General features: G+C 49.2%; 1 protein-coding gene and 2 non-coding genes across 5 annotated transcripts; 2 read left to right on the forward strand and 1 right to left on the reverse strand.

Moving 5' to 3' along the window:
• The first annotated feature begins 494 nt into the window (after positions 1-494).
• TRNAK-UUU (transfer RNA lysine (anticodon UUU)) lies at positions 495-567 on the forward strand. The gene has a single exon. It is a non-coding gene; the product is annotated as a tRNA-Lys (tRNA).
• Positions 568-749: 182 nt separating this feature from the next.
• On the reverse strand, positions 750-822 carry TRNAK-UUU (transfer RNA lysine (anticodon UUU)). The gene has a single exon. It is a non-coding gene; the product is annotated as a tRNA-Lys (tRNA).
• Positions 823-1,137: 315 nt separating this feature from the next.
• Positions 1,138-17,730, forward strand: MDM4 (MDM4 regulator of p53). 3 transcript variants are annotated; one of them, XM_065698066.1, is made up of 11 exons: positions 1,138-1,330; positions 4,608-4,714; positions 7,166-7,240; positions 8,225-8,358; positions 8,817-8,866; positions 11,550-11,611; positions 12,369-12,465; positions 13,827-13,987; positions 14,475-14,609; positions 15,055-15,135; positions 16,273-17,730. In XM_065698066.1, exons 2-11 carry the CDS (start codon positions 4,640-4,642, stop codon positions 16,825-16,827), a joined length of 1,425 nt encoding a protein of 474 aa, XP_065554138.1. In that variant the 5' UTR covers positions 1,138-1,330; positions 4,608-4,639; the 3' UTR covers positions 16,828-17,730. The 3 variants fall into 3 exon arrangements, with proteins under 3 accessions (XP_065554138.1, XP_065554140.1, XP_065554139.1); XM_065698068.1 differs by lacking the exon at positions 1,138-1,330 and adding an exon at positions 1,490-2,515; XM_065698067.1 differs by lacking the exon at positions 1,138-1,330 and adding an exon at positions 2,773-3,022.
• Positions 17,731-25,052: the final 7,322 nt, after the last annotated feature.

A 25,052-nucleotide genomic window follows, 5' to 3' on the forward strand; every position in this document is an offset into this window, starting at 1 on the left:
CAGGGGGGCACCTCCAGGCCCTGGTGGAAGAATGACCCCAGCCGGCACCACGACTGCCTGTGAAACCACATGGGAAGCATGGAGCTGAGCTGGGAGGCTGCAGAAATCACAGCCCAGTGTCCCCTGTCCCGGGCAGATTATTCCTTGTCCCCCTCGAACCTTGCCTAACCCCCTCCAGAACAGCCATCCCTGCTGCACCCCGCTCTGCTGTGGGGGAAGAGGCAGAAGGACCCACGGGTGACAGTGAGGGCCCCCCTCTGCCCATCAGCCCTCCGCACACTTCCATCAGGGACCAAGAAGGGAAACAGCCCTTGCTGGGTTATTGGCACCCCGAGCTGTGCCATCACCGTGGCATCGGTGACTTGGATGGAGACTGTCCGTAGGAATGTGGGCTGCGGGAGGGGGCAGGCAGGAGGGGGCAGGCAGGAGGGCGAAGGCAGCCATGGAGCGCTTGGGCGGCGGGATGTACAGGCAGAGGAGGCAGCGATGTCAGAGCCCGGATAGCTCAGTCGGTAGAGCATCAGACTTTTAATCTGAGGGTCCAGGGTTCAAGTCCCTGTTCGGGCGATTGCTTTTCGTTCGGTTTTATTTTTTCACTTCCTTTTACAACGATTTTTCCCCTCCTCAAAACCCTTTTCTCCCGTTGCGGGAGCGGCTCCCCCCGCCCGTGGGTCCCGGGCAGCGCCGGAGCGGGGGGGATAAAAAAATAAACCCACACTAAGATACAGGAAATAAAGAAAAACCGAAACCGCCCGAACAGGGACTTGAACCCTGGACCCTCAGATTAAAAGTCTGATGCTCTACCGACTGAGCTATCCGGGCTCTGGCGCGGGTGTTCATGGCCCGCTGTTATCACAGCGCGCGGAGGCGGGGTTCGCACCCAGCCGAGGGAGCAGCGCGGGGCGGCTCGCACCGGGCAGGGCAGGGCTCGCACCGGGCCGGGCAGGGCTCGCACCGGGCCGAGGGGGCTCGCACCGGGCCGGGCGGGGCGGCTCCGCCCGTCGTCCCGCGGCTCCGGAGCGGGGTGCTCGCGGGGCGGGGGCACACGCACCGCTCGGTCCTCCACGGCGGGGATGGCGGGCGCGCTCCTGGCGCGGGCCCTCCGTCCTCTCTAGGGGTGACTTCCGTTGCGCTCTATGGCGCGGCGGCGCGGGCCCGGTGCCCCGCGGAAGCGCGGTCGCAGCCATGTTGGCTGTGAGGGGAAGCGGCCCCCGAGGCCGCGCTAAGATGGTGGAGAGGAGCCTGCGGGGGGTGTAGGGGCCCCGACCCCCCCTTCCCTCCCCTCGGCCCCGGGCTGCGGCCGGCCTGGTGCCCATGGAGCAGCTGTAGGGTGAGGCCGCCTCGGGGGGACGGCTTTGGGGCGCGGGGAGGGCGGTGCGGGGTGAGAGGATGCGGGGCCCGGCGGGCGGGAGCAGCCGGGGAGCGGGGCCGGGATGCGCGTTTCTGCGTCAAAACTGGCTTCATGGGCGAAACCACCCCAGAGGGGCTAAAAGCGAGAGCCAGACCCGCCCTTGCACCGGAGAAACCGCGTCTCGGCCGCGGCCTCCCGCGGCCCGGTTGTGCTGTGTGATCCTGCGGCCGCTGCCCGTCACAAACGGGCTCCCCAGCTTGGAGTGTTACCCGGTTCTGCTCCTGCTGAACGCCGTGCTGTCTGTTAAATTGACGTTAACTCAAGGCTTCCCGTTGTCCGACACCTAATGGTTTGCAGTTGATGCTTACAGCGGTTGGTCAGTGAGAACAGGAGACAAGTGGCTTTGCATTACTGCAAGGCCCGGTGGCGTGGAGCCGGGACCAGGCAGCACTTGCTGGGGGGGCATCGTGCAGCTCTCAAAGGACGTGTATGGACTTGGTGGGAGCCCAGTGATGGGAGGGTGAGACCTGTGGCCCTGGAAGCGCTGTGACATCACTGGTGGAGCTAGGGATGGAGTAAGGGGGAGGAAATGGGGTTTCTATCACAGGCCGGGTGAGATGGGTGGGCAGGAGGACTTGCAGGCATGAAGAAGCCCGGGGCCTCACACCCAGAGGAACCAACCGCATTAGCTCTGAGTTGCCACGTGAGTTGGTTGGTTGAAGCCTCCCTCCTGCGTGATGCAGTACATGGGACAGCAGCTTTGTTCTCAACAGACGTTTTGCTTTATTTGAAAGCATGGAAAAAGATGAAGGACAAAACCATCAGACCTTAACCCAGAGTGAGCCGTCAGAGGCCACAGATACAAGTAATGTCTAGTTTACACTCCCTGTTTTCACTGCCCATCACAAGCTGTGGTCTGGTGGGGTTTTGGTCTCTGAAGAGAAAGCAGCTCTCCTCACACACCAGGCAGATGACTTGTCCGTGTGGCAAGCGTGACCATATAAAGTGCTTGGATGGAAGAAACGGTTGGTTCATGACTCCTTGGTGATTCACAGCTTCCTCCGAGTCATTGCTCTGCTCCAGCATCCATTTTCTTATAGATGCAGCTCCGTGCATAGAGGGAAGAGCAGTAAATTCACCGGAGCTGTGTTCACTTGACTGCAAGTGAGTTCGGGTGCTTCCAGGCTGTGAGGGGAGATAATGACAGGAGGCAAGGCATGAATTTGCCTTTCTCTAATAAACCCAGTACTGAAACAGTTAAAGTGATCTTGGGTTGACTCCTTCAGCCAGGGGTGGAAGTCCCTTTCCCCAAAGGCGGGGCAGGGAAAGCCACTGCTTTCTCCCATGTGGCTGCTTTTCACACCAGCTCAAGCTCTTATCAGAGGCCGATGTGTTCAGTGACTCCCCTTCTGACTTGAGCAGTTAGAGGCAGGAGCAGTTTGAGCCCAGAGGAGCTGAGCCAGGCAAGGCAGAGCTTCTCCAGCACTGCAGGAGCACAGGGAAGCAGCAGGCCCATCCTCGTGCTCCTCCTGCCAGCAGAGAAGCTCAAGGTTGGTGAGTTGGTCTCAGGCTGGTGCAAAGTACAGCTCAGCTTGCACAGCACAGAGGGTCCTGTGGGCAGCTCGCGGTGCTGTGTGCTTGGCCTTATCAAGTAGAAACCTCGGTTAAAAGGTAAGGCACTGAGAGCATGGAAGTAATTTTAGCTGTTATGTCACTTATTTTGGGTTATTACCTAGATCAATGTAATTTTTCGAACTTGAACATGCTTTAATTAAGCTTTCCTAAATATTTAGATCTGCTTCATCTTTGGGAATGATTTTATTCCTGATCATGCCTTACTTCAGAGGAATGTAATGCTATAAGAACTATCAGCAGCTCAGTTTTAACTGCTGGGGCAGGCGAGCGATGGGGTTGGGTGGTTACCAGTGCTCAGTAACTTGAACTGGAGCCAGAGCTCAGGTCTGTGTTATTGCCGAATCTCTACACTGCCTGTTCAGCCTGTTTAGTCTACATGGAGATATTTGGTTACATTCCTCAAGCAGAAGTCTGGTTATTTTGCAAGGATTCACTTTTTAATGTAGCTGCTCATACTGGCTCCCGTTCGTTGTAGCTAATGCAGAACAGACTCATTTACTGAAATGAATTTAGATACTGCTTTGAAAGCTTTTGCCTTCATATTTAAACTCCTGCAGTGGTTAAAAGTTGGCACTGCTGCCGGATTCCACATGGAAAAGCTTTCCCAAAGTTGTATCTGAATAAGCAAATTCAGGAGCCGCTCTTTTCAGTTCATCACATGCTCCAGCCTTAAGCTCACCAAAGGGCTTCTTGATGTTGTCCTGCAGAAGAGCAACCAGATTCACACTGAAATGGAGATTTTCTTGTAACCAAGTTACTTTTTACAGTGGCTGCTTAACTGACACCATCCTTTAAGCATAAAGAAGTTTTCAAAGGTGGTGTGGGGGGGGGAGCAAACTGGATTGTGCTGTGAACATGAGTCATTACAGATTATTCTGCATATGAAGCTGTGCTCCCTGGGTGGTGCTGAAACTGATAGGGCTTGACAAATTCAAATAGCTGCAGGACTTCCCCTTTTGTTCCTTTCCAGGAAATGATCCTTTCACCTGCTCAAACTGTTAGTTTAGAGCCTGCATCTGGGCATTTGGGATGGAGGCTGCTGCAGCAGCAGCTTTTTGCAGGTTTTCAGCCCTTGGCAAAGGCAAGTGGGGAATGTGTTGATTGTTGCAATCTGCACTGACCACTCCTTTGGGCAATCAGGGGGTTGCTGTCTGGTGATTTGGAATCTGAAGGTTTCCCTTGTGGCTGATTGTGACTCAGCTTCTATTCCCCCACCTCTTGATTGCAGGATTTCACCACATTAAGAGTTTGCCAAGAGCCTGATGGAGACTAGCAGTTCCCTTCAGCTGGCAGGTCCCCAAGTTCCTCACCGTGTTGTGCTGCTGCTCCTTGAGATGGGCAGAGCCAAACCATCCTCAGTGCCACAGGAAACGGGTCACAGTTATTTCCTCATGGCTGTTTGTCCAGCGCTGGGCAGCTGGATGCAGCTTGGCTAAGGCAAAGCAGATACAGTTTCAAGAGAGCACGTTAGGGGCACAGAAACATTAGCATTATACAGCAGCCATTTAAGAGATGCATGCAGGGCTAATTTTAAACACTCATTTCCTGAAGCTTCTAAGAAGTGGAAGTGGTTGAACTCAAGAGCAGGTTGCTGGTACATGAACCTTCCTCTCATTTATAGGTCTCTGCTCTAAATAGCTCATCACTGCCACGATGACATCTCCAAGCTCTGCCCAGCATCCAGCAGCTGAGAATGCCTGCAGAATAGCACTTGGACAGGCTAACCAGGTAATTGCCTCTCCCACTTACTCTCACTGCTTTCTCCTCACTAAAGCAGCAATTTCTTCCATCAAATTCAACCTCTTCAGGTACATTTAAGTTAGAAGAACTTAGCCTAATGGAGTAGGGCTTTTATTCTGAGGAGCTGTGTTACTCTCACTATCAGACCAATGATTTATGAACATTAAAGGGGAAGGAGGGGAAAACTGCACTTCAGATTGGCCAGAGGAGAAATTGTATAATGCATATTTTTGTGCTGGACCTGTACTTGAAGTATTCTACATGCAGCATCCCCCTTAATGCTGGGCTCTTTGTGACAGTTGTAGCAGGGCTTTGTAACCTTTCATACTGACCTTTGTCTAGTCAGTAATGCCTGCTTTGTAGTACTCCTTGTTGACTATTCCTAGAATTTCCCTGGAACAAAAGGTAGTTACATCCATGAGCCAAGGTCACCATGATAGGTGTGTCTCAATACCATGTTGACAGCCAATCAGAAAAGAGAAACGTGCAAATAACAGGAAAAATCTCATCTAAAATGCTTCTCCAGGACAGGCATACAACCTTCCAGAGCCAATTCATTGTATAAACTGTCTCTACAACATGAAGGGTTGTAGCAGGAGTGGAAATAAGCTGATGGGAAGTAGAGAGCTTCCCATTTGAAGCTTAATTTAGAAGCTTTGAAACGTAGCCAAGTCAGATATGCTTATTTAGCCAATTCATTCTGCATGCAAAAAGTAAATAGGCTCTGATATTAGTAGCAAAATATTGATTGCCACCACTCAGTGTCCCAGGCAGTGTGGATTAAACACTTCCATTTTGGCTTTACTGTGGTAGCTAAGGGCTCATTTTAAAATGAACAAGCTAACTAGGTTGCTTCTTTAATCAGAAAGAGATGTACAAGAAGTTACTTCAAATCCATTTGAGAGTGGTCATTAGAGAAATGAATGAGTGCAAACACATAATTTCCTCTTATTAAAATCATGTGCTGAAACAAGCACTTGAGCTGTGCTGAGCATTTTCCTAGAGAAAAGCTGTTCTTGAGAAAGAGTCTTGGGGCTGGACATGAGCTGTTCTGTTTGAGCTTGAAAATGCATTTAGTAAATACAATAAGGAGAAAACAGGCAAAGCAGACACATTCACATTTCAGAAAACAGAAATATTTTGCAAAACACCATCTGAGAGCCAAGTGATTAACCACATTGACACCAAGCAACCAAACCCCACTCTCCTTACCTTGTGCAGGAGCATGGTGCTGCAGCTCAGGCTGTCTCTCAGGGACATGGAGGACTGCAGGCAGGCTCTGCTCCTGGGGAAAGGAAGTTGAGTTTATCATTGCATTTATATAGGCAGAAAAAAGAGGAGTGGGTGTGAGACACAAGTGAACCCACCTAACACTGATGGGTGAGGACATCATAGCTGGTACAGATGACATGCTTTGAGAGGATAAACCTGCCCAAAGTGCAGGGGAAACAGCACTGAACATGGTGTGCTGAGGACTGGGCTTTCTGTCCTGAGACAGATTGAAATGTCTTCCTGCACTAGCATCTGATAAACAAGGAGAACAAAAGAGGTTCAGCCTGGGAAGCATCCCTTAGTGTGTAACATTGTACACAGCTGTGTAGCATTCAAAGAAGAGTGGGCGCACAAGGCACAGGATCATGTGGTGGCACTCTCCTAGGAATTGTTAGAATTCTTGTGGAATAAATGAAGTAGCAGGATAGGGGGGAGTGAGAAGCTATTTAAAACTTGGTGCTGTTTTATATAGCATCATCTGCTACTCGGAGCTGCTTGGGGGTGTGGGTGAAAGCTAAAGGGCTTGTGGAACAGTTGCATCATTCTCAGGGTGCTTTCTGTTTTATGGAATGAAAGATTCTGCTTTATGACTGAGCAGCACAGAAAATGCAGGTTCTCAGTCTAGGTGTTCATTAACCACACCTTCTGTTTGATTCACTCATACTATTATGTGCCTGTTCATGGAGCCTAATAAATACATAGGTCTGTACAGAGCAGATCTCACATATTCACTGCATTAATTGAGGAAATTCAGGCACACTGCTCTTGAAGTGGCAATGTGAATGCACCATCATTGCTCCTGTAGATGACTCACTACATTTGGTTAGTCACTGCTCAGGACTCCATACATACCAAGGATCTGAATTTCCAGTCTTCCCTCCCAGGATGAATGACATCAAAGTTAATGGGACAATGTGAGTGATTAAAGCCTTTAGAGCTGGCTGTCTGTGCAGATTCCTTGTGAAAACCAATCCTAGCCTTCAGCAGGTTAGCCTGAGGCAAGCAGTGCTTCCCACGACCTCCACCTCATCCCTGGCTTGTCAGCCCTGTGCTTGCTGTGTCTTGGTCACTTGAATTTGCTGGCTGTGACACCAGGCACACATGTCAGGGGGCTTCCTCTCACTGCTTTGGGTCATTCAAACCAAATTCTGTGGTTTATTCTTTCAGGTGCGGCCCAAACTGCCACTTCTGAAGATTCTGCAGGCTGCAGGCGCCCAGGGGGAAACCTTCACACTGAAGGAGGTGGGCTCAGCTTCCGGGCACTGGAAGTGTGCCCTGCCTTGGTTGTTTGGCAGGTGGCTGTTTGTGGGGAAGGGGTGGGACTGGCTGCTTTCAGTACTCTGAAGCCCTGTCTGCAAAAACAAGGATCCCTTACCCATAGGGCTGATCATAAATGGCTTTGAGAGCCCCTGGAGGAATTGAAGAAAGTTATTTATCCTGGAAAAACTGTCTTTAGAGAAAGCAGGGATGGGATAGCCACATCCCTGAGAGAGCGCAGGAGACGCTGTTTGATTGTCTTGCTCTCTGCTCAGTGCATGAAAGCCTCAAGAACTGGATTCCTGTTGACATTTTTCTTCCAACTTTCCTTTGAAATGGCCTGTCAGCTGAACCTCAGAAAATTCATTTCAGCTTAAAATGCAATATATGTACAAGATTAAAACCATGACACTGTGATTTACAAGAGTATCCTGTCTGCAAAGAATTAAATGCACAGGGTTTTCATTATGAATGTGTCAGATATTCCTGCAGAGCCCCATGGCTTAGTTTAAATACTTAAAGGCATTGAAATAACTTATTTAGCTCCTAAAAAACTTTGCAGAACCAAATTGAATTGTTTAAATGGGGAGAGTTGAGTATTAAATGCAGGTTACTTGTACAGATTCATGTTTTAACTTGGTTAAGTCTGATCTGTTGTAGCTGGCAGTGTCCCCTGGCTCTCAGAGGACGTTTCCTCTCCATCCTTCTTTGTGATACCAATGCACTAATTTTTCCTTCTTGTCAAGTGTTAATAGTTACAAACCTTATAGCAATATGGTAAAGCATAACTCCCCCTTGGTTGGGAGACACCAACAACTTGCAGATGTGCATAAAAAGCAGGTACAATTTGACTCACACTCTCTATAGGGTAGCAGGATACAAGTATCAGAAACTAAAGCAAATTTACAGGGTCTTTTGTGGTTTGGTTTCAGCTACAGATAGGGCTAACAGTATGTTGTGTGTCCACAGGTTATGCATTACCTAGGACAGTATATCATGGTGAGGCAGCTATATGACAAAAGGCAGCAACACATGGTCTATTGTGGAGGAGATCAGCTGGGAGAACTGCTGGGACTGGAGAACTTCTCTGTGAAAGATCCAAGGTAGGAAAAAGTCACCTTTGTAACGTATTCCAGTGGTTGTGGTGACAGGAAGCTCTTGGGGTCACTGTTGCTGTTCAGCCTTGGATAAACCTTGTGAATACCAAGTGTCCTGCTCAGTGGCTTACTGATAATGCTCTGGACAAGTTTGAGTTGAGCTCCTTTGTTATCAAGAGCCTGTTCTGAACGGTGCAGGCAGTGAGCTGCTGAAGGTGACATCTTTTCCCCCTTTTATTTCTGCATCTTCTCAGGCCCTTGATCTCACACATGAGTAAAAATCTGTATCCTTCAGTTAAGTTCTGAGCTAAACTTCTCTGTAGCAAGCTTTTAGGAGTGGCAAAAAAACCCCTCTGCAGTTTCCAGTGTGACTGGATAATAAAAGAGAGTTTCAGACCCTGGTTGAAAAGTGGAATGCTGTTTGGGATTGTGGATGTACTCAACTGGCACCTTCTTTCCTACAGCCCAGTCTATGAGATGCTGAAACGGAACCTGACTTCTGCTGCAGTGGCAGGTAGGTTTGTCACAGTATGGGCAAGTATATTCAATGTAGTGTTGATGTAACTTGGGTAAGTAATGATATTTAGAAAAGAGAAATGTTTCTGAAGTTGAAACAAACTGCTGCTGAAGGCTTTGAGTAGACAATCTTGTTGAGTCTGTGTCTTTTCTGTGTGTGCACCATCAGTAGCTGTGATATGACATCAGTTAACTGTCTGAGTAACGTGGCTGCCTGTGACTTCTTTCTCTCACCTCATTTTATAGTTGAATAGTCTTGAGACAATATCAGAGTGCTGGAAACCCAGCCTCATTCTGCAAGCCAAAGAGGGCTGGACTTTAGTCAAACACTTGAGCCTTTAAAGGTGACTTTTATTTTCCCAGCTCATAAGAGAAACCAAATCTATCTACATCAAAAACCCTTTAGTCATAAAGATTTATTCTTAACTTAATCTCAGCTGATGACTTCCTTGCAGCCAGAGCCCATTGTATGGGTGGTAATCTTCACTGGCTAAAAAGACTTCTGATGAAACCACAAGCGTGCAGATCATGAGGGAGTTGTGGAGTTTTGTGCCCTACTTCCTGAGGTCTCTCAGCAGATAGTATGGACTTGGTTCTTCATAAGGGCTTAGTCTGTATTTGTATATGTATACAAAAGCTTGTGCAAATTTAGAGACTGAGAAAACACAGCCCTGAAGTGCTCAGTCCTCTGCTTTGAGCCGTGCATTGGTACCTCTGAGGTCCCTCTCTCTGCTTATATAGGAGAATCTTCCTAAATGGACTCTGTCTAAACACGTTTCCTGCAGGATAACTGTGTGAGTGCTGTTTCCTTCACTGGTGATGCCCTGGCCTCTTCCCTACAGGCAGCGTATGTGGATCCCAGTGAAACCCTCTCCTCTGCTGCCCTGTCCCCTTCTACTTGGTGTGTGCCTGTGGCTGGGTGCGTGTGGCTGCGTGTGTGAGTGTGCTCCAGTGCTGGTGTAACTACCTTGAAACCTGCCAAAGGAAGCACTGTTCCTTTAGGGGCAATGATCCCTGAGTTATACCACTGTGTCTGCTTGTGTGTGTGTATGTGTGTGTGTGACTAAAACGAAACACTCTTGGCAGACCTTTGACAAATACATAGATAAGATGACTCTAGGTGTTGTTTTACCTTTGTTGCAACATAGGAATAACTGGAAGTGCCATAGAGCTTGAAGAGGCCTTCATGTTCCATAATAGCTGCTTGTATTCATTAGCCAAATTAGAGCTTACGAGCACTGCATTTTGCAGGTTATCTTGCCCACTTCTTTCAAGTACACTTGTAGAAAACAAGGGACTGCAGAACACCTTGATAATAAAGAGGAAGCTCTGACAGAATGCTCTTTATCAGATGGTGCCCTTACTTGGCAAGCTTCTACTTAAGTGACTCACCTGAGGTATAGTCAGGAATATCTCACTTTAAGGACATTTTGTGTAGTATGTGTTGGCTTGAAGAAAGGAAGCCTTCCAGTAAGTGGAGTGTTTTTCCCCACAGTATTTAAGGCTAGTTTGCATTATTGCATTATAATTTGTCATGTTAGAAGGGTCAGTCTTCACCTCTTCTGATGCCCCTGCAGAGCCAAACCACTTATGGATGAGCCAGTTGGCTTCTGTTTTCCTTCAGGAATTAAATAATCAGTGACTGCAGCAGCTGTAGGGTGGTGGAAGGGAAGACAGAGAAGCTGAACTAATGCATGGAGAGCAGAGCATGTGAGATAGAGCCGTGTTGTGTGGTTCTGTGTTCTGCTCCATTTTATGGATACTTTGAGGTCCACTTTTCTGCCTATAGCAGCAGGTTTCAGTGTCAGTGCTACGATTCGTGACTGAATGGGACTGTTCCTGCCAGCCTGGTGTTCAGCAGGAAATTTCCCTGCTGGATTAAAAAGGGATCAAACAGGAGCCATGCTTCAATCTTTTTTTCTCTAGCACATCGTTCTGGTTAAAGGGTAGACTTCACAAGTGCAGCTCTCCTATTGTGTAGGAAGATTTCTGGTCATGTGATTGTTCTTGCTGTTGAGGTTGGCCTTTTAATTAACTCTTGGGGCCAGCATAATCATCTGTATTAAACTGTGTTCCGGGTGTGTACACGGTTACCCAGGGAGGAGCTTGCTGTGCATGGAATTTTCCCTTTTGTAGTCTAGGAATTGTTCTTCATGCCCAGACTTTTAAGAAAGGTGTTTTTCAGTCTCATCCTGAGGTGCAGGAGGTGGTGTTCTCAGGTAGTTATAAAGACCTTTCTCTTCTCTATTCACCACCTTCAGCATGGATCTGATCCAGCCTTCAGTGAGAGGTCCCCACACTCTGCTGTTGCTTTGGGTTTCTGCCTCCGTGCAGATCTTTTACAGAAAGGGCTTAGAGCTTGTGATGGCAGGACAGCCGGTAGGAAAAGGAGTAGTTTTTCACCTTGGAAAGAAGGAGGTTCTGTGGATTTTCATCAAGCTTCATCTCCAAGGAGGCACAGACTCTGGATTCCATAGGCTAATGCCTCTGTGTGTACCTAGCAAAACTGGAGTAATGCCTCTCTAGGAGATGGCCATCTCTCTTAAGGAAGAAAGAGCTCTCTGAAAGGGTTCCTTCGAGGTCTGCCAAGCCTGGCTCGTTGGTTGCTTGCTGAAGACCCTGTGTTGTGAGAATGGTTATTACCAGGGAAGGTTTTTTCTTTTGTTTTACCTGCCATCTAGATGCTGCACAGAGTCTCGCAAAGGAACAGAGCGTCGATAAGCCAAGCCAAGACCAGCTGAAGGTAAACCCACTGCCTGGTGGTTTCTTTTGTTGTACAGAGTGCCCCTTCTCTGTACCTGTGCATGGTGGACTGCCAGAACTTTGTGCTGCTTGGCTGCCAGGTCCTCACCTTCCTGAAAAGTTCTTGGAGTCCACAGAGCAGGGACAGAGTGACCCTTCTCTGTTCTCTTCATAACAGAGTACCAGTCTCTGAACGCGTTTCTCGGGGTGTAGCACTTCTAGTCCTCAGTTCCTCCAGTGTGCTCTGTATTTTCATGTCTTTCCCCCACTCTCTCCCACCCCTTCTCTGAGTAGGAATTGCCAAATAATTAAGCTTTCTAAAACGTGTGACCAAGTTTTGTGTTTAGGAGGATTGTTTTCAGAAGCTTTCAGGCAGAATCTGAAACCTAGGAAAAATCTTTGCACATTCAATATATCCAGGTATATTGTGGGATTCACTGGGTCTGATCTGGGAGGTCTGATCCAGTTCACACTGGGGGCTAGAGAATCAGAAAAGATCATGGTGTCACTGCATTAAGATGGCAACTTTTGAACTTTTGCCACTCTTAAGGTTTTTCCTAGGTTGCAAGTGTATTGTTCGTGCTGATACAGATGCATTAGCCTTCTTAAAGGGTTAATAGTGTGTAGTTGTTGTTCAGAAACCTTTCATAACTTCTTGGTCTTGTACTGCAGCTGGTGACTCGGAATGGAAGTGCTACATCCCCTTGTCCCTATAAGCTCTGCTGGACTAACATCTCTTTTTTCCTTCCTTCATGCAGTTTAGCCAGCAAGAAGGTTCTGACCCTGGCATCATGGAAGGTGAAAGCAATCCTGCTGCTTTGTCTACCTCAGAGCAAAAATGTGAGCATTATGAAGGTGAGTCCCAGCTGTTCTGCAGTAACACAGTGTGTGCAGGCTCTTGTGTTGCTTCTCCAGTGGGACACATTGAGCTCTGCATCAGCAAAATGCTGGAAGGGAGTGTTGGGAGACTAATGAAAACCTGTTGTGGAATATAATCTTTAAAAATCAGAGGCTTATACTAAAGATTGAGAGAACTGCAAATGCTCGCCAGAAGGGTTTGATGATAGATGCGTATTGGAGCTTGGCTATTTGGTCTCATAAATAAACAAACACTTTGAATAAAATGGCAGGTTAAGCCCCAAAACCACATCTGTCACTAACAGTGCCATGAAAAATCTCACAGACCTTGCTGAAGGGTGTTGTAAATGTTGGAATTATACTTGCATCCATTTATCTTCCCAAGGGACTCTGTGCTCTGATTACACAGAGCACAGCCTGAGCAGGCTGCAGTCATTACCTGCAAACCAGTCAGGGAACTGAATAACAATGGAATGCTTTTTCTCCCCAGCTTAAGTGTAATACAGCTCCTTCATATTTAGACATTTCCTTTGTTTTAATGTCTGGGGATTTCTTGCTGGTTCACTCATATGAATTGCTGGATGTTATGGAAGCAATTTTCCTGTTGTTCTGCTTTTCTGTTCTCATGTCGTCCTCATATCAAGGAACCTAATTTGTAAAACCAAATCTTCTTTGCAAGAGTGGGTATTTCCAGATCAAATGAGAGTGGTAGATATTTTCCTGGCTGCAAGTACAAAAGAGGTAGGAACAGTCCTTGTCTGTGCCTTTGAAACTCTTGGCACTGAACAAGAGATAGATTCAAGGTTATCTTGAAATTCAGACTGGTGAGTTTAGGATCATAGACTAAACTACATGGGCTAAAAAGGAGGCTGAAGCATGGGGTTATGGAGGATGGATTCTTGCCTTCCTGCTTCGTTTGGGGCAAATTTGAGAATTGAGGAGCTCCCATCACTCGGAATTTGAGCTAAATTCAGAACAGTTCTGTCTGCATCTTAAGTCACTCAAGGCTCAGTGTTGACTTGGTTACAGCTCTGAAAGAAGTGGTCGTGGTTCTGTGTTGAGTCTTAAGGTAAAGCTGAGGAGGACCTGTACAGTTCTAGAGACACTGGGAGCACTGGAATGCTTCCGTGCCTCTCACAGTCACTGGCTGTGCAGTGACTGTTGGGAGATGCATGAGTACAGATGTGTTGCAGATGTAACATCCCAGTGCGCTCATGCAAATCCCAGAGCTTGTAGAGTAACTGGTTGTAAGAAGGAGCAAGAAAGATTGCTAAAATGAGATGGGGCCCAATTTTGCTCTGCTGGTCTCTTAAATAATGTAGGTGTGGCATGACTTAGATTCTACTTGGCTCTTACAGACAAAGACTTAATAGAAAACCTCTCTAAAAGCAAGAAGCCTAAACTGGACCTAGTGTTTGAGGAATGGGATGTAGCTGGTCTTCCATGGTGGTTTTTAGGCAACCTCAGAAGCAATTACAAGTCCAGAAGTAATGGATCAACAGATATTCAGACTAACCAGGTGTGTAGCCATTTTAAATAGGTGTGCTGTGTGCTGTGTTCTCTTCCTCTCCTCTTTTGGGTTCCAAGTAAATAAATGATTCTTGTTCTTTCTTTCCCCTTCCCACTCCAGGATTTTCAGCCTCTCCCTTGTGTGTTCCTGTCCCAGCCTTTCATATCAGGTGGATGGTTACTTTTAGTGCTCTGAAATAAACTAGGTGCTCTTGGGAGGCTGTGTTCAGCCCTTGGAGATCCTTCTGCACTCCGGAGTACTGGTTGTATGTCAGAAGTAGCCTGTCTTCTGGGTTGAAAGTTGTGTACAGATGGTTATAGTGTGGTGGCCAGCCGCTTATGGCTAGAAGGGGGAATCCTTTCCTTCCCAGGGGTGACTGGAGAAGCTGCCCAGGGCTGAGCAGGCTGTTAGTGAGGAGAAGGGGAGAGGTGTGATAGCTGTGGTATTGGTACTGCTGCTGGGCTCAGAGTGGTCTCCCCTGTTTCTTTTCCAACAGGACATAGACACTGCCATTGTTTCGGATACTACTGATGACTTGTGGTTCCTTAATGAATGCCCATCAGATCAGAGCAGTGCTGCAGTCAAGGTGGAAGCAGTTGACTGTGAGGAAGTGAAAGAAGGTGACCAAAAGGTACCTCTTCAAAGAGCCACAGTGCATGGGTTCCACAGCCTGGCCTTGTTTAGTTGATCTCATAGTACTGTGTGTGTTTTGGAGGAGGTAGATCTATAACCATCCAGAGCTGAAAGGGTGAGATTGGTTATGGGTGTTAAAAGGATAGAGTTTCTTCCATAGAAATTAGTAGGACCACTCAGGTGTGTATGTATGTGCATTTGTATGGTTCTTGTGTGCATCAGGGAGAGGTTTGAGTTGACCGCAGGCAAACATGGCTGTAACTCAACCTAGCAAGACTTAGTAATGTTTTGGAATAGATTCAGTATATAAAATGGCTTTTGATTCACTTACAGAAATTACTCAATTATCACGGTGATGATGTATTCCTTTTAGTTCTGGTGTACAGTGCCATTCGTAGATAGAGATTATTCCACCTCTTTAACAATGCTTCCACTCTTTCTAGGTGACTGACGATACCTGTTTGCATGACTTTGAAGATTCTCAGTGCTTAAGTGATGACACAGATACAGAAGCTGCTTCTGAGGTAGGCATCCTTTAGGTCAGCATTCCTTGCTTGGAGTGTGTTGCATCCTTGCTGTAGTGGTAAAAACCTCATCTTACAGCTGCTACTGGTTGTGGTAGGAGAAGCTGATTCTTGTATGAGTTTCAAAGGCCAACCCCTCCCCCCCCCCAAAAAAAAAAATCAAGCCAAAAGCAGCTTTTTTATAAGCTACATTGAGGAACGTAGAGAAGTTGGGTTGACCTTTGGGATTAGAGAATCCACTTCTTATCTCACCCCATTTTGCTGAGATACTTTGGCCATTGTCAGGAGGAGAGCCTGTGTACCTGCTTCTGCCATGTCTTTGCCCTTGCAGTGCCTCTCCAAGGACAGACCACAGCTCTTTTCCCCATTTAAATGAAGAAGGTGGGAAGAGAGAATAAGCAGTAATTACTGGATTGTCACCTCTTTCTACTACCCCATTCCTCACCTGAATTCCTTCATACTGAGGGACATAAAATCTGTATTCCTGCATATGTCCTGTTTTAATCCAAGTCTTTTCTTCTGCCTTTTGAGGTTTTGTTGTAAGTCAGCAATGGTGTGTCATGATGCTCTTTGCTGCTGATGGCACCCTAAGTTTTAATCTTAATTTTCTAGTCTGTGTACCGTTGACAAATTAAGATGTCCCTGGCATTGGACAGCTGAATCACAGCTCTGGACTTGGGCAGCTCTTGCCTTTGCTACATGGGGTAGTCGAGTAAGCTGCTATTAGTTGTACAGATTGAGCAGATGCTAAGTGATTAGTGAGTCTGGGAAATGTATTCCTGACTGATTCCAGGAGCTCTACCCTTGAATTTAGAGTGAGATACTGAAAATTCAATAAACTGCACAGCTTGAGAACATTGTATTCTTCCAAAGTGCTGAAGGCCGGGAGGGAGGAAGGGCACATTTTAATGCTTAAGAGATCTGCATCTATAAAATGCACAGGGGTGGCCAGATTCTCTTCAGCCTTTCGAGCTGGTGATAATCAAACCAGCAATCACACGTTCACCAGCTTATGCTTGGTACTGAATGTCCTTTTTTGATGAAGCCTCTTAGCTGCTTTTCCTGTGTAGAGGAAATGAGTTGTATGCAGGAATACTCTAACTTCTTCCGTTTTTGTCTGCCTCACTCATTCCTCAGGACTGTTGGCAATGCACCAAATGCAAGAAGTTTAACTCTCCAGGCAAACGGTACTGTTATCGCTGCTGGGCCTTGCGGAAAGACTGGTACTCAGATTGTCCCAAACTGGTTCATTCTCTTTCCCTGTCCAGCATTGATGCTATCCAAAACAAACAGGATGATGAAGGGATTGATGTCCCGGACTGCCGAAGGACTATTTCAGCTCCAGTTGGCCAACCCAAAGAGCTGTACGTGGTCGAAAACAAATCACGTGTAGATCCCTGCAGCTCTATTGAGTCTTTGGATTTGGCACAGGAATGTGAAAGCCAGGAGTCTTTGTTGCATTTCACTGAGCATAAAAAGGAGGAGGAAATTCAGTCTTTAGAGAGTATCAAAAAATTGCTGAACCCTTGCTTCCTGTGCCATCACAGACCACGGGATGGGAATATTGTCCATGGAAGGACTGCTCATCTTGTGGCCTGTTTCAAGTGTGCAAAGATGCTGAAGAAAAAGAGATCACCTTGCCCCGTGTGCAGGAAAGACATCGAGATGGTGATCAGGATCTTTATGGGGTAGTTGTGCCAGTTCACGCCTTCTCCCCCGAAAGATTGCACACAGGTTTCCTTGCACTCACACCAACCCTAACTTCAGAGCTCGGACAGGGAATACCAAAGAGAGGTAAGATTCAAATCTGACCACGAGCATGGAGGAATCCTTTACATTCAATGAAGCAGCATCCATGTTTCAAATGTCCATTTAAATTAAAGCCATGGGGAGCAGGGAGTGACTGTCACATTGGTATCTCAACACCCCAGCTTTGAAGTTGTCTGAATGTTCTGATTTCAGCTCAGTGCTGTCACTGGGATGCTCTGTTCTGACAACTGGCTCTTGAAGAAAGCAAGTTTTGGAAAGAGTTAGAACTTTGGCTGTTGGAGTGGTGTTCTCCAGTGAGTCAGATCCTGTGCAATGCCTTTGAAGGGGGAGTCTGCATCTTAAATACGTATATATAGATATATGCAGGGGCGGGAAAGAGGGTGGGAGGGTGGGAAAGAGGGTCTAAGCATCAGTGCTCCTCAGGGCAGTGAGAAGTAAACAACCTGGCTTCTGATTCTTTTGTGTGGTTTAATGTAGGTTTGTTAGATAAGGTGAAGGTCCTTCTGCTACCAGTCTTGAAATAAGCCCTCCCAGATTTTTAATCCATAGCTATCTGAGGTCCCAGATCAGATGACAAAAGCATAGGCTGTTACATTTTGCTTTGATATTGGATCTTTTCATTGCTATTGATTCTTCTTTTTCCCATTTAAATCCAGGTCTATGTCACCTAGCATAGCTTTGCTGAGGCCTGTCCAGCATTAGCTCAGAATCTGGTCTGCCAGCTGGATTAACTGAGAGCTCTGTGCATGTTTGGAGATGTTCTCATAGCTCTGTGCTTACAGCACCGTCACAGCTCCTGTCTGCCTCATCTTACCAGATAAAAGATGCTCCTCATAGCTCTGTGCTTACAGCACCGTCACAGCTCCTGTCTGCCTCATCTTGTCAGATAAAAGATGCTCAATTCAGAGCGTGGTGTGGTTTTAAAGACAGGATATGAGCCTTTGAGGAAAAAAAGATGATTTCTGTAAAGCACTGACTCCAGCTGGTTAGTTTGTGGGCTGTGCTTGGTGTCAGTCTGAGATCACATCCTAGAGTGTGTGCTCAAACCTTTCTGTTCTACAGGGCTTCAGAGGGCCTATGTCATGCAGCAGTAGCAATAGTGCCTTCACCATTCAGGTACACAGGCATTTGCATTCAGTACAGTGCATAGAATAAACCCTGTTTCATCATCTCTAGAATTCCCTCTCTAGTCAAAGAAGCACACCTGAAGACAGAAAAAGAGAAGGTGATGCTCGTACCTTAGTGCTTCTCTAGGCTCTTCCCCTTGTCTTCACACTCCATGCGTGGGTCCAGCCCCGCAGGTCAGGGGTGCAATGGGACACCCGGATCCTGTCCAGCAGAAGGTCCCGATGGTAAAGTTGTTTCTCTGCAAAGATACCAGAGTAGGTGCTATATACAATTACTGCCTATCACTGCCAAAAGTCAGATCCACTTCATGTTTTGCATAGTGTTGTGAATTTCTCTGTTGGCTGTACTTTAGACTGTTGTTGTTGGCCGTTATTTACAGTTGTGTTTTAACTGTTGGAGGATAACTGGTGTTTAGGTGTACTATCTGTAAGTCCATGGGAGTCAGTCCACATGGTAAAGCTGATTTATTGCTCCCTTAACTAAAGGGCTCTTCAATTGCTGGTGATGCACTTTAGTCATGCTGAGATCAGCAGCGTGGAATCACCGAAGGGAGTTCCTGCTGGGTAATTCCTGTCCTTGGGAGGCTCTCAGGCTCCACAGGGCACAGGGTGGCACTTTGTGGCACTTCTGAATGCTGTGAATTCCCCCTCGCCCCAATGGCTTCTAAGAACTGAATGTTGTGCTAAAAGCAGGTTTAGGGAATTGTTCTGATCTCGCTGCACTGAAAAGCAGGTGATTTGTGGTGACCAAAACCCAAAAAGTCCAGAGCGTTTAAGTTCCGATAATGGGGTGGAATGTCTCTACCAAGCCCCTTCCAAGGGCTGTGTGCACTTCCCATTATCAAGTTGTTTTCAGTGTGGTGGCTCAGGATGAAGAGCAAATTGCAAGATAAGTTTGAGTGTAACAGTCTCTGTGACTTCTTGTTCAGTAGAACCACGGTGTTTACAACCTGCATTTATCAAGTTCTTAATTCTTTTTAACTGAAGTTCTAGTGGACATAAGATGATGTTACTGTTGATTTTCCTTCCTATAGAAGAATAAGCTATTGCAGTGCAAGCACACCATGTGTAGCTGTAACTGCCCAGGTTGTGGCTGGGGCTTGGAGGTTGGAGAGAAGTTTAGTGCAGGGAAAGGAGAGAAGAATGTTCTATTGCTTTAACTTAAGTCTAAATAAGTAGCAGTGTACCAAGAGCTGCTCTTCTGGCAGTAGTTAGGAAGGGCAGACTTCAGGTGTGGGTGAAGTAGCTCAAAGCATGCAGTGACCACCCTGACCTTACAGCACAGATGGGACATTCGCCAGGCAGTATTGTCACCTCTTTTCTCCAGATGTGGCAGTTAATGTGGGGTCCCAATTCAGAAACTTTTTTTCTGGAGGTGCTGAGCATTTGCCTGTCTCAGGTAGATGAATTCAGGGCTCAGGGGGTGAACTTGGGTTCCCTGAATATTCCATTGGTGTCTCATGGCGGATGAGTTCTTCTCTCACAGTGGGTTTACTCTGAAGTGCAATATGAGAGGAGAGCTCCTTGGTAACCTCCAGCAGTGGGTGCAGCACATCTCCTAGGAGCAGTGTTGAGCAGAGCTGGCTGGCAATGCCCAGACTAAAAAGGTTTATCTGTTTCACTGGTCTTTTTGTCTTCAGAGACATTGGTTGCTGTTCCTCAGGAACATGCTGAGGTCTCTTGGCACAAGTGTACTGTAGGTCAGGTTTCACTTACTGATCCCTCTGCTTTCCAGCCACTTTTGCCTCCAGTTATCCCCAGAACCAGCAAAATTTTCCTTTGGTGGGTACTTAAGTTCAGTGTGGGAACTGTAGAGTGCCATTGAGCACATTAAAGTGCTCTGCAGTATATGAAACCACATGTGTAGGTAAATGCTCTGTATTGGCAGCCAGAGGTACACACGTTGCATTTACTCTTCTCAGTGACTGTTTGCTGACACACAGCAGCCTTTGCTTCAGCTCTTCACAAACCTCAGCATCCCTCTGCTGAGATGTATTGTGTAGCCAGCTTAGCCTAAAGAAAGCCACTACATGAGGTACAAAGGTCCTTTGGAGCAGCCCCCTGGAGTGCTTACTCTGAGCAGCATTACTACAAGGACAGCTGTGAACTTTCTGACTGTGTTATGTATCTGTTATGGTGCATGACTGTGATGGAGACCATAGTGCAGCTTCCCAGGGGCTGTTCCATCCTCCTGCATCTGGCATAGATTGTATCTGGTACTGAGCAGTCTTCTCAAGAGCAAGAATGAGACCCACACATTATACAGGGGTAATAAACTGTGTTTGGAGCAGCTCCAGAAGCACAGATGACCTTTGGACAGCAGCTTTTCTGCTCTGGAAGCCCTGCTTCAGTTACCTGTCTGCAGTGACTGGACTTTTCCTTGCTCCTCTGAAGAGGTGGAATTCCAAGTCCATGGTAGTGTCTGGCCATCTGCCACAGGCTGGTTACACATCCCATCCACTTGCTCTCTGCACCTTATTAACAGGCAGCTTTGTGATCACAGTCCTGCTTTCCTGTGCTCTTTTACACTGGGCACATGCACTTGCTGCCCACCCATGTGTGGGACACCCCATGCCTGCTGCACAGAGTGGGTGCTTCAGGATGATGCAGCCCACTGACCTCTGCAGTTACCTTCGGCATCTCCAACTCTTAGAAGACTCAACCGCATCTGAGGAGCAACCCAAAGGCAGGAACACATCATACCTCTGGCTTAAAGACTTGCTGGCTGGAAAGGGGGATTTCCTGCCGGAGATCCCCCGTTGTTCCCAGATCCTTGTGTAGAACAGCATACCACACTGCACCCGCAGGCAGCGCTGCAGTCACGAGCAGGAGTGCTTGCTCCATCTAACAACCATCTCTGTGTTTGCACTATTGAAAGTAAGGCATGAATCGCAGAATGAGCTGGTTTTGTGTCCTGTGCATTATGAATTGAATTAAATAGAGTGTGTTCTATGATAATTTGGGTTGTCTTTCATTTGTGCTGTTTCGGAGAAAACCATTGAGTCAAGGCCTGTTCCCAGTCAAGGAACCTGTGATCTTCCTGCATGCCCAGTTCCAGGGAGGGGGGATTGACCTCCCATCCCTCCCAGGACACGTCTCCCTACAGGAAGGTAGGAGACGGTGGAAGCCATCAGGAGCCACAGCAGGGGAATGGCTTCGGCTTCATCTGAGCCAGGCTAAGTACTTGCTGGATTGCTTCCCAGTTGGTTGCCAGGGCCCATCACCACCACAGGAGGGCCCCCACCAGCCGTGCAGGGCACAGGGCGAGGCGCTGGCAGCTCTGGGGCGCACAGACCTCACCTTTCAGCTGGCACAAGTGAGGGACATGAGTCCCCTGGGTTGTGTTTGGCTTTGCTTGGGTTCCTCCTGGCTCACTGTGCCGGTGGAGCCCAGGAAACCGAACTGGGAGACAGATGAGCTCTGCCCGTCTGTTGTAACCCAGCCCCACAGAGACCCAGCGGTGACTGATCCCTTGCCATGGAGATGCTGCTTCACAACGCAGAGCACCTTGATGGCTTTGTAGGAAAACCACAGAACTCCACCTGCGGCACCAGAACCAGAGCTGCTTCCCTGCTCCCTGACGCGGGGACACCTCTTGGCAGATCTGGTTGTATTCATTGTCCTGCCCTTGCTTGTTCCCTGCCTCTTCCGAGGAGCAGCTTCAGGCAGGGCTGGTGCCTGTTGGCTGGGCCTCATCCAGCCCTGCAGCAGCTCCGAGAGCAGCAGCTGGGCTCTGCCAGGCTTAAACCTGCGGCAGGGCAGCTCCTGGCTCTGCCCGGGCAATGCTCAAAGCTGCTGCTCACCCTGGGGGTTTTCCACAGGACCCTGCCCCGGGCGATGGTGCCCACCCCATCTTTAACCATTTCCTCTGGCTGGTGCCCCCCCCTCCACATCTCCCCATATCGAGTCCCTGCCAAAACCTTGTATTCCCTGAGCCCTCATCCAGCCCTGGAGAAAGCCCCCAGATGGGGCCCTTCTCACCCCATGGCAGCCCCGCACTCACTGCCTGCTGCTGCTGCCACTGAGCTGGGCTCTGCCTTGTAATTCCCTGTTAATACAGAAGGGAAAGCTCTGGGGAGGCCTTAGAGCAGCTCCAGTGCCTAAAGGGGCTGCAGGAGACCTGGAAAGGGGCAAGGGCCTGTAGGGACAGGCCAAGGGGAATGGCTTGAACCTGCCCGAGGGGAGACTGAGCTGAGCTCTTAGGCAGAAGCTCTTCCCTGTGAGGGTGCTGAGGCGCTGGCACAGGGTGCCCAGAGAAGCTGTGGCTGCCCCATCCCTGGCAGTGCTCAAGGCCAGGCTGGAGCAGCCTGGTTTGCTCTGGGAGCAGAGCCAGGATGGGAGCAGGAGGCTCCCGCACCCTCACTCGCTGTGGAGCCAGACCCCACCGTGCCCCCCAGTGCACGTGGGCTCTGAATCAATGATTTGAGCCTGCCCGGGCAGGAGGAGCAGCCCCAGCAGCGAGCACCCACCTCAGCAGCACCCGCGGTCCATTGGCGTCACTGATGGCTCCAAGTCCTTGCTCCTCCAGAGGCCCCAGTGCTGTGGGACAGACCCAGCCCACAACAGCATCCCCTGCAAATGGGGACCACACCTGCAAGGTGAGTGCTTTTCTAGCCTCATGCCCCAAACAACCCTGTGCAACCACCCCTCCCACCCTGCTGCTTCTCATCAGCCCAAATTTAGCCCCAGTTACCCACTTGAACACAGCTGCATCCATTTCCTTGGTGAATGATGAGCTCCAATCACCTCTGTGCCATCCCTTCTTCCTTCCCTTGGTGACTTCTGGATGGAAAGGCTGAAGAAGTGCTTGCTCCTGACCTCAGGGTGTGCTTGGAAGGGGAAAAGGGCCTTATGGAGACCATAAATCACTGCGGAGCTCCGTGCCTCAGTTTCCGCACCTGCAGATCAGCACTAAGGGTGGGAGGGGTGCAGCACTGGGAAGGAGAGCTGCTTGCCCTGGGCATTGTCGGGTAGATTGTCCTAAAGGTTTTGAAAGCTGCTTCATCTGAATGGCATCGTCCACATGGATCTCCCCACTGGCACTGCCTGAGGGGTGGTTTGATTTCAGTGATCCCTGAGGAAGTGCTGGTGGGGAGAGGCCTGCTTTGATTCCTTAATGCATTAATCAATAGGTGCCCATCAGGCCTCCGGAGCAGGCGGGGAGGGGCACTGAGGACTGGGCATCTCCACCATGGGACCCTCGGCAGGTGCAAGGGCTCTGTGAAAGAAGGACACAGGGATGGAGCCACTCCAAAAATCACTTTTATTGGGTGCTTAAAACAGAGCCCGGCACACAATGTTCTCGCTTGGCTTGGCTGGGAGAAGCTCAGTTGCATGAGATCCACGATGCTGCTTGCACTGAGGAGGGGGGAGAGGGGCAGAAGCAGGGGGATGGGGGATTTTCTGTCTCTCCTCAAACGAAGGCAATAAATACATTGTGAAAGGAAAAAGAGAAGTTAAACCTGAGGAGCGGCTCAGGAAGGGTGGTTCATGGGGGAGGAACCAGTGCCCCGAGGTGGGACCTGGTGGGACAGGCTGGAGGAGAAGTGTTTTCCAAACGAGCCTTTGACATCCTGGATGCATGGGAGGGAGGGAGAGGACAGGAGGTGATGGAGCCACCCCTGCTCTTCACCTGCATCCCTGCGCAGTGCCCTGGGATGGAGCCTGCTGCTCCCTGTGGCCCGTGAAGCTGCTTCGGTGCTGAATCCCTCCTGCTGCTTAAACCCCATCACCTTGCTCTAGCTGGAGTTGCCTTTTTACTGTGTCAGGGTCCTCTGACCCTTCAAAGCCCCAGCAGCCGGGCACAACCAGCTCCACCCCAGGGAGCCCGCATCCACATGGAGACACCAACTCCTGGGGTACCTTCACCCATCACCCCCGGGGCTGGCTGCGATGGGTCTTCCTGGTCTCTCCTGTGGAAGGACCCTGGGCAAGGCGCTGGCCGAGCTCCACGCGCACTGTGCCAACACCACGGGGCTGCACCAGGCTCTCGTGTGCGTTGGTAAAGGCGCGTTGTGTTCGGGGCTACAGGGCAACCCAGCCCAGAGTGCTTCCCGCTAACAGGCAGCGGTGAGGTGCAGGCCCAAGCAAAGGGATGGCTCATTCGCATGAACCAGGGAGAGGAGCATCGCTGCAGCACCAGGTTTGGCTTCGCTGCATCCCTCGGTTTGGCACATCCCAGGGGAGACCGGTGCATCCTCCCCTTCACAAGCGCAGGGATGCAGAGGCTGTTCCACAGAGCCCTCAGCGTCTGCAAGGGGCTCCTACCGTGAAGCCCTCCAGCCACACACCAGAACACAAAGGATTCACTTCCTTTTTTCCTTAAACAAGACCAGAAAAGCAAATTCCTCCCCCTCCCTTTTCTTCCCCGTTTTCCTCTTTCTTTATTCTTCAGCATCACCCCCAGGTTCACAAAGCAGCTTTGAGCTCACACCGGGATGCAGGATCCCACCCGCTCCAGCCAGCCCCATGGGGACGCCAACTGAGAGATGTGTCACCACCAGCATCTCTGTTATTTTACCCTCCTCTCCTGCTTCCCTCCAGCCAACGACAGGGCAGGGAGGGGCCGGGGGCGGTTGTGCCTGATTATCTCAATGCTCAAAAAACAACCCAAAAAAGGAACAAAGAGGAGACGGATCCCGAAGGAAAAGGCCTTTTTGTATTTCCAAACCAGGGAGTGTCCAGCGGAGGAGCCGAGGCCGCTGCAGTGTCTGTGGTGCCAGGGGACGTGGGACGGAAGGGGTGATCCTCTGATCACCCGTATGGCTCTTCGACCGCTCAGGGCATCGTCCCCTCAGGCCCCGCTGAGCCCCCCCGGCTGCTCCGGAGCCGTGCCCAGATCCAGACCCTGCGCATGGATCCCGGCAGTGCCAGCCCCGCGGGCAGCGCCGCTGCTCCCCCACCGACCCGAGGTCGCATCCATGGGATTCCCGGGGGTTTGTTCAGTTCAGGGGTTTTTGGTACAAAATAGTTTCTCCCTCCCTGCCCCCCCCAGCCCCCCCCAGCAACCCCCAGCCCCAC

The sequence above is a fragment of the Lathamus discolor genome, chromosome 19 (genome assembly GCF_037157495.1).
Source record: "Lathamus discolor isolate bLatDis1 chromosome 19, bLatDis1.hap1, whole genome shotgun sequence".
Taxonomy (NCBI): domain Eukaryota; kingdom Metazoa; phylum Chordata; class Aves; order Psittaciformes; family Psittacidae; genus Lathamus; species Lathamus discolor.

Bases quoted from the DNA above. Each gene is read 5' to 3' on its own strand.
- MDM4 (XM_065698066.1), top strand. From the start codon at position 4,640: ATGACATCTCCAAGCTCTGCCCAGCATCCAGCAGCTGAGAATGCCTGC. The intron at 8,867-11,549 runs GTAGGTTTGTCA...CCTGCCATCTAG, and splicing joins GACTTCTGCTGCAGTGGCAG to ATGCTGCACAGAGTCTCGCA. The intron at 12,466-13,826 runs GTGAGTCCCAGC...TGGCTCTTACAG, and splicing joins AAAATGTGAGCATTATGAAG to ACAAAGACTTAATAGAAAAC.